At 35.9% G+C, this 7893-nt stretch overlaps 1 protein-coding gene across 1 annotated transcript; it reads right to left on the bottom strand.

Annotated features, from left to right (window-relative positions):
- Nucleotides 1-6443: 6443 nt before the first annotated feature.
- Nucleotides 6444-7397, bottom strand: LOC122729216 (olfactory receptor 6C2-like). The gene has a single exon (XM_043967946.1). The coding sequence runs from the start codon at nucleotides 7380-7382 to the stop codon at nucleotides 6444-6446; it is 939 nt and encodes a 312-aa protein (XP_043823881.1). The 5' UTR covers nucleotides 7383-7397.
- Between the last annotated feature and the right edge of the window lie 496 nt (nucleotides 7398-7893).

The raw sequence follows: 7893 nt of genomic DNA, 5'->3' as shown, positions 1-7893 counted from the left end.
TTCCTCCCTCCTTCCCTCCTTCCTTCCTTCCTTCCTTCTTCCTTGTCATCTATCTTTTGATCTAGTACCAGAAGAAGAGAGGGTCCTTCCCTTTAACAAGGTCAGACTTTTGCTTTGACCTTATCTTTTTCCATTTCTTTTGGGAACTAACCCTTTCAACAAATGCCCCTCCCCTAATCCCATGACTTTCTAATTTTAAATTTCTCTCTATCCAATATCTCCTCCTCTGATACCTTAATACTATTTATGTCTTTCCTCCCTTCCATAGGTTTTCATAATTGGTGTATAGAAAGCCATCTATGGTCATTGGTATATATTTCCTCCCCTATTCATTTTTTAAAAAAAAAAATTTTTTTTTTTGTGGGGCAGTGGGGGTTAAGTGACTTGCTCAGGGACACACAGCTAGTAAGTGTCAAGTGTCTGAGGCCGGATTTGAGCTCAGGAACTCCTGAATCCAAGACCAGTGCTTTATCCATTGCGCCACCTAGCTGCCCCCCCCTATTCATTTTTCAGTGCCATCCATTTGCTTTAGGCTTCACTGAACCTCTATGGGGCTGCTAGGTAGTACAGTGGATAGAGCACTGGCCCTGAAATTGGGAGAACCTCAGTTCAAATCTCACTTCAGACACTTACTAGCTATGTAACCCTGAGCAAGTCACTTAACCCCAATTGCCTTAAAAACATCCGAGGCCATCTCCAGTTGTCCTAATACACCTCTTGCTACTCAACCCAGATGGCTCTGGAAGAGAAAGTGAGCTTGGTGACTTGGCAAAGCCCTCCCACATGTAAATTCAATTCAGTGCAAGTCATGACATCATCCCAATATCAGGGTCCTCTTTGAGAATGAAGGACCAAGAACTGAACTTCTCCAAGGTTGCCAGTGATCTTTTTACATTTTTTTCAAATTTAGTTTTTGCTATTCTGTAATTAAACATCACAAAACATGAACATTTCCATACACAAAATGTAGAAAAAATAATTATGCATGAAATTATGACTATTATGTACAGCTTGAAGTTTTTGAAAATATTAGTTTCAAAGTTGTCCTATTTACTTTTGTCTCTTCATGAAACTTGTAAATGTTTAAAAATGCTAAAATGATCCTTTGTTCTTTCTCTTCTTTTAATCACTCTTTGTTTCTAGATATCTCTGTCTCTTCATCTGTCTCTGTTTCTGTCTCTCACTACTTCTCTGCCTGTCTGCCTGCCTACCTATCTGTCTGTCTCTTTCCCAAATCCCTTTACCCAAACTTTGGAAAGAAAAACAATCCTCCTATTTGATAAATGAGAATAATAAAGCAAAATATATACATAAATTGGAAATCTCTAAAAATTAATGAATGTTCTGTTTTGCACTTATATTCCATCAACTCTCTGACAAGAGATGGGAAGTATACTTCATGATTATATTTAATTAGATGATTATACAGTGGTTTATTGATCCATTGTATTGATCATAGTTGTTATTTTCTTTCAAAGTTGATTTTCTTTTTAATAATTTAATCACAAAATCGTTCTTCTGAATCTGCTTGTTTCATTTTCTATTGATTTATACAACTCATCATTTAAATTAATCCATTCCTTTTGTTATTTTTTATAGTACAATAACATTCCATTACATTTATTTACCATAATTTGTTCAGCCTTTACCAATTGTTGCCCTTGGTTTTCTATTATTTGCTACAACATAAAGGTGCTGGTATAATTGGAAGTATTGTTGAGTTAAAGTTTTGTGACATTTTGGATACAATTCTTAATTTTGTTATAGCATACAACAATTCATAGAAGCATAAAAAGAGCACTACTGTGTTCCAACAATTTCTATAGTCCCTCAAATGATTGCCATTTCCCCTTTTTTGTTATCTTTTCTAATTTAATAGGTAAAAACTCATAACTTTTAATTTTCAACTTCTCATTTTTAATGACTTAGAACATTATTAACATGGTTATTGATACCTTGGATTTATTCCTTTGAGAATTACCTTTTTATATCCTTTGATAATTTTTTTTCTATTGGGGTGGTGGTGTTCTTGTTCTACTGTATTTGTACCAGTTTCTTATATATCTTAGTTATCAGACATTTATCAAAAAAACCTGCTAGAAAGTTTTTTTCACCCTGATTAATTCTTTAATTCTTTCTTTTTTAATTTAAGTTCATGATGAAGAAGTCTTTCAATTTTTAAGTAATCAAATTGGACCATTTTTATCTCTTCAATTTTCTCTATACCTTGTTTGCTCATGAACTCTTCCCTTATCCATAGTTTCTGTGTTTATATATGTATATACACACACACATGTGTATATATATATAATGATTTAAAAAATATTTAGGTCATGTTTGAATTTGGAGCTTATTGTGATACATGGTGTGATATAATTTTTTTGGGTGAAGCAGTGGGGGTTAAGTGACTTGCCTAGGGTGACACAGCTAGTAAGTGTCAAGTGTCTGAGGCCAAATTTGAACTGAGGTCCTCCTGAATCCAGGCCCAGTCCTTTATCCACTGTGCCACCTAGTTGCCCGTATGGTGTGATATCTTAGTCTAAATCTAATTTCTGTCAGACTGCTTTTTATCCTGTGCTCCCCATCCCCAGCAGTTTCTGTGGAATAAATGGGTCATTCTAGTAATTGTACTTATCAAAGACTATGATACTCTCCTGATTTGCATTTGTATATTATAGAACTAATCTATTCTACTGATCAGTTTTTCTAATTTTTAGCCAGTACCAAGTAGTTTTGATTCTTACTTCCTTGAATTATAGTTTGAAATCATTATTGCTATGCCTCTTTCCCACTTTTCCCCTTATTTTCCTTGAGACTTTGACTTTTTGGTTATCCAGGCTAATTTTGTAATTATTATTGTTTTTAGGTTTATAAAGTAATCCTTGCATAGCTTGATTGTTATGCAACTAAATAAGTAAATTAACTTTGGAAATATCATTTATTGGTATGACCCAACCATCAGCTATTAATGTCTCTCTAATTATTTTGATGTTTATTTTTGTGAAAAATATTTTGTAGATGTATTCACATAGTCCTTTTGTCTTTTGGTGGGTGGACTCTCAAATATTTTATACATTTTGTAGTTATTTTGAATAGAATTTCTCTTTCTATTTCTTCATGCTGCATTTCATTGTTAATGTACAGAAAAACTGATGAATTTGTGAGTTCATTTTTATGTTTTCCTACTTTGTTGAAGTTGTTTGTTTTAATGACTTTGAACTTGAATTTCTAGCACTGCACATCTGCAAAATGTGTCAATTTTCTTTCTACTTTTTCTATGATTATTCCTTCAATTTATTTTTCTTATATCTCTGTAGCTAGAATACCTAAAACTAAATCAAATAATAGTAATGATAATGGGTAACTTTGCTTTATATTCAATCTTATTGGAAAGTCATATAATGTTATTCCAATATAGCCTCTTGTTTTAGATAAATACTATGTTCTATATTAATAAATGTTCAATTTATTTCTATAAATTTTAATATTTTTAATGTAGAAATGGGTTCTGTATTTTGATAACATTTTCTGCATCTATTACAGCAATCTTTTGATTTTTATTATTCTTATTATCAATATGGTATAGTATATTTATAATTTTCCTAATATTGAACCAATTCTTCATTCCCTTTCTAAATGAAATCCAGTCAAGATGTATTTTGCAAGGTATGGTGAAATTATGTTTGGTATTGATCTTGATTTTCTCTGTTCTTGATCCTGGCTTACACTTCCTTCCACATGTGCATTCACAAATGACTGTCAAACTCCAATATTCTCATTTAATGGCTCTGCAATTTGTTATCTCTGATTCTGGGCACTGGGTAGTCTTCTGTTCATATTGAGTGAGGATTTCTTGATTAAGACATCCTAAGGACTTGGTTCTGAGGGTTCTCTGATCCGGAATGGTCTTTGTCTCCCTTGAGTCTTCTTTGACAGAAAAGTACATTGTTCTTCTGTCCAAGGTTGCCTTGATTATGGTGCTGGGTGGATTTCTCCTCACAACTGGCACTTCCTTAACTGGTATGCTGCATCTTCTGTCCCCTTTGGGGTTTCCCTAGTCATTGAACTGGGAGCCATAGGTCTTCCCTGATGAGGGGACTGTGTGATCTTTCATTCCTCACTGGATCTTACCTATTAAGGGGACTGTTGTTTCCACCACTCTGCTGCTATGGTTTCCACTATTAGGGCTCTTGATGGTTTCTGTATTCCCTGGGGCTTCCCATGTAGTGGTACTTCAGGTTTCCAGTTCATTTACTTTTTGTTTCTATTGTTTCTTTGACAGGACTTTATTTCCATTGCCTATAATTTGTCTTTTTTTTTTTTCGAGTTCTGGATGGGATGAATAATCTTACTCAGGATTTTCTTTGGATTTCTTAATTGTTTAAACTGGTGCTCCTTTGTTATTGCTGGAGAAAAAATGGAAGAGCTGGGTTTCTGTGTCATTTACCCATTGACCATCTGAATGGAAACTCTCTGAATGATTTTAACATTACTAAAACTATTGGCCTTATCTCATCCTCACCCTTTCTTTTTTTAACATCATTTCAATATTTGACATTGTTGACTATTTCCTCCTAGAAATACTCCTTCCCCTAGGTTTTCTCTCCTGTTCACTTCTTAGTTATATGAAGTGTTTCTCAATCTCCTTTCCCATATTATCAGTTTTATGTGAAGAATATTTTATTACTACTTTTATTAATAAGTAATCTTGTTAGATATTTTTGATTTGACCTACTTGTTTTCTCTGGTCAAATAATAAAGCTAAATATATTGGCGGCAGCTAGGGAATTATGGTTTTCAGTGGATGCAAACCTAGAAAGTACCTCAAATCTAATATAGCCTTGTCTTGGGACCCATTTTGTAAATTGGAGGTGTACCTCCAGGTGCTATATACAGTATACCCTCACTCGAAAATATAGCTCATAATAGCTTATGAGCCTCCTTCCACCCACCTCCCACAATATGGTTAACTTTATTAGCGAGATAAAAGAAATGATTAGTTTAAAACAATGGCATTTAATGAGAAAGAATGGAAAGAAAAGTAGAAATAAAATATTTTCCCCTTTTGAATGTGATGACCTGTTCAGAGGACCCCACTTTGTAGGCTGTATTGATGTCTGACAGTACTTCATATATGTAATGCCAAGAATCTAGTCAACTTTGTTCTCAAATCATTGTCTTAATGGGAAAAACATATAATAGACTACTTAAAGGCTTGAAAATACTTGTTAATATATCCAAAAGTCTGATTAGAAAAACAATACATGTGAATGTCATTAATAACATTTTTTATTATTACTTAACTCAAGAAAAGGGAAAATTGTTACAGAAAAAAAATCTTTTTTTTCCTTTACATGCTGCCAGATGCAAAAAAGCTCTTTTTGGGGAAAATTACTAACAAAATACTCCTGCAGCCCAAAGCCCCATATGACAATTTACAGAGGGCTCATTTCAGTGTTTAGAAAGGAGGTCTCAGTATTTAGGTTTTTGTGTTTTATAACAGATAAACAGGCAAAATTGATTTCTCACTTGGTTGCACTACTTTGAGTATTCTCTCACTGAAATTTCCACCATGCCCCAGGAAGCTCATTATTGGGAATACTTAATCATCCAGTAGGATCTTGTCAACTTTGGTAGTCTTCCCTCATCACTCCCCTCTACCTCTGATTGGGGGGTAGAGCCATGAACTCCAAACCTCCAGTTAAGGAGAGAGCTGAGGTCAAACATTCTCTCATTTCTCACCTGACTGTACTACTTTGGGATTTCTCTGATCGATTTCTCTACTATGCCCTCCTGTAGGGTACCTTTCCTCTCCCTCCCACTTTTCACATTTCTTTTGTGTGTTGCCTTCTCAATAAGCTTTTTTTTTTTTTTTTTTGTGAAGCAGTTGGGGTTAAGTGACTTGCCAAGGGTCACACAGCTTGTAAGTGTCAAGTGTTGGAGACCAGATTTGAACTCAGGTACTCCTGAATCCAGGGCCGGTGCTTACTGTGCCACCTAGCTGCCCCGTTAATAAGCTTTTAACTTCTGGTGGCAGAGGGATTGTATTTCCTTTTTCATAGCCATATATTTGTGCTTAGCACAGTGCCTGGTACCAGGCACTTAATAAATGCATATTGACTATTAGGAGGCCAGAAAATTCTTTGATAATAAGTGTCATACATAGTTGGTTCTAAATAAAATATTCATTGGATTTTATAGAAATGAAGTGGTGAGTGAGGTGGTTGAAAGCAAGTGAAATCCTTAGAAAGAGGGATGGAATGGGGAGGGGAAAGCCTCAGTCAATGAGGATTTCTGGATAGGAGAGAAAAGGAATTGTGAGATTTGAATCTGTGGTTAAGGGGGCTTCAGTAAGAGAATAAAATTGGGTCGAAGGACCTAGAACAGAGTTCAGTACTAATTAGGTTTTCTTTTACTAATTATACCTGAAGGTCAATTGTCTCTTATACTTTTGAAATTAATACAATCTTTTTGAATGTGTCCCTAAAAGCTTGTATCACTTGTTTATTCCTCAGGGTATAAATGAAGGGGTTCATCACTGGGGCCACTGACGTTGCAAGCACTGACACCACCTTGTTCAAAGCCACCCCTTCTTTTGGAGAAGGTTTGATATAGATGAAGATGCAGGTGCCATAAGTCATGGAGACAACAATCATGTGGGAGCTACAAGTGGAGAAGGCTTTTTTCCTCTGCTCAGCTGAGGGGAATCTCAGAATAGTCTTGACAATGTAGGCATAAGACAGAACCACCAGCACTAAGGTGATAATGAGTGTCAAAACAGCAGAGGCCAAAATCATTCTTTCTAAGAACTGTGTGTCAGAGCATGTGATCTCCAGCAGTGGTGATGCATCACAGACAAAATGGTCAATGATATTGGAATCACAGAATTCTAGCTCAAGACTCAGACCAAGTGGTGGAACGATTATTATCAATCCAGACAGCCAACAACCCAGGAGGAGCTGGTTACAGACCCTGTTGTTTATGATAGTTGCATAGTGCAGAGGTTTGCAGATGGCTACATAGCGGTCATAAGACATGACAGCCAAGAGGAAAAACTCTGAGGCCCCAAGGAGGATACCAAAAAATAACTGAGTAAAGCATGCATTATAAGTCACAGTATAGTCCCCAGTTGCCATATTGTATAGGAATCTGGGAATACAGACAGTTGTGAATGACAATTCTAAGAAGGAAAAGTTCCTAAGGAAAAAGTACATGGGGGTTTTAAGGTGGGGATCCACCAACGTGAGAGTGATGATGGTCAAGTTCCCAGTTACACTCAGTATGTAGGTCAGAAACAGAAAGATAAAAAGCAGAACCTGCAGTTTTGGGTCATCTGTTAGTCCCCGGAGAATGAATAATGTTATCTCTGTATGGTTTCTCATTTCTGTCCTCTGTCTTTCAATGCATCTGTATGAGAGAGGAGAGAGGGAGGGAGGGAAGAAGTAGGGAAGGAGGGAGGGAGGGAGAGAGAAAGAGAGAGAGAGAGACAGAGAGAGACAGAGACAGAGAGAGAGAGAGAGACAGAGACAGAGACAGAGACAGAGAGAGAGATCAGAATGAGAACAGGCATTGTAAAATAAGTCAGCAATGCAATTTGGATATAAAACTCAGAAGTAACTCTAGGGCCCTTTTTTCTTTTGCCGACTAAAAAAAGTCATGCCAACATTCTGTTATCCTCAGTGTACTTGAGCTGTTTATCAGCTAATGAGCACAGCATTTTTGTAAAGACTTTTGTCCTCAATCAATCTATTTCCCTCAGTTCCTTGCTTCTGCCCCATTCCTTAGAAATCAACTTGAATTTGTATTATCTAAAAAGGTTGTGTTGATTCCTTTTGTTTTCCAACTATAATCATTTCCAGATGCATGTAATTCACTCAATCCCTTTGTAACCTA

The sequence above is a fragment of the Dromiciops gliroides genome, chromosome 5 (assembly GCF_019393635.1).
Source record: "Dromiciops gliroides isolate mDroGli1 chromosome 5, mDroGli1.pri, whole genome shotgun sequence".
NCBI classification, from domain to species: Eukaryota; Metazoa; Chordata; class Mammalia; order Microbiotheria; family Microbiotheriidae; genus Dromiciops; species Dromiciops gliroides.
Note: the sequence above shows the minus strand (reverse complement) of the source record. Positions and strands in the feature narration are given on the sequence as shown.

Excerpts from the sequence above, each read along its gene's own strand:
- LOC122729216 (XM_043967946.1), bottom strand. The coding sequence starts at position 7,382 with ATGAGAAACCATACAGAGATAACATTATTCATTCTCCGGGGACTAACA.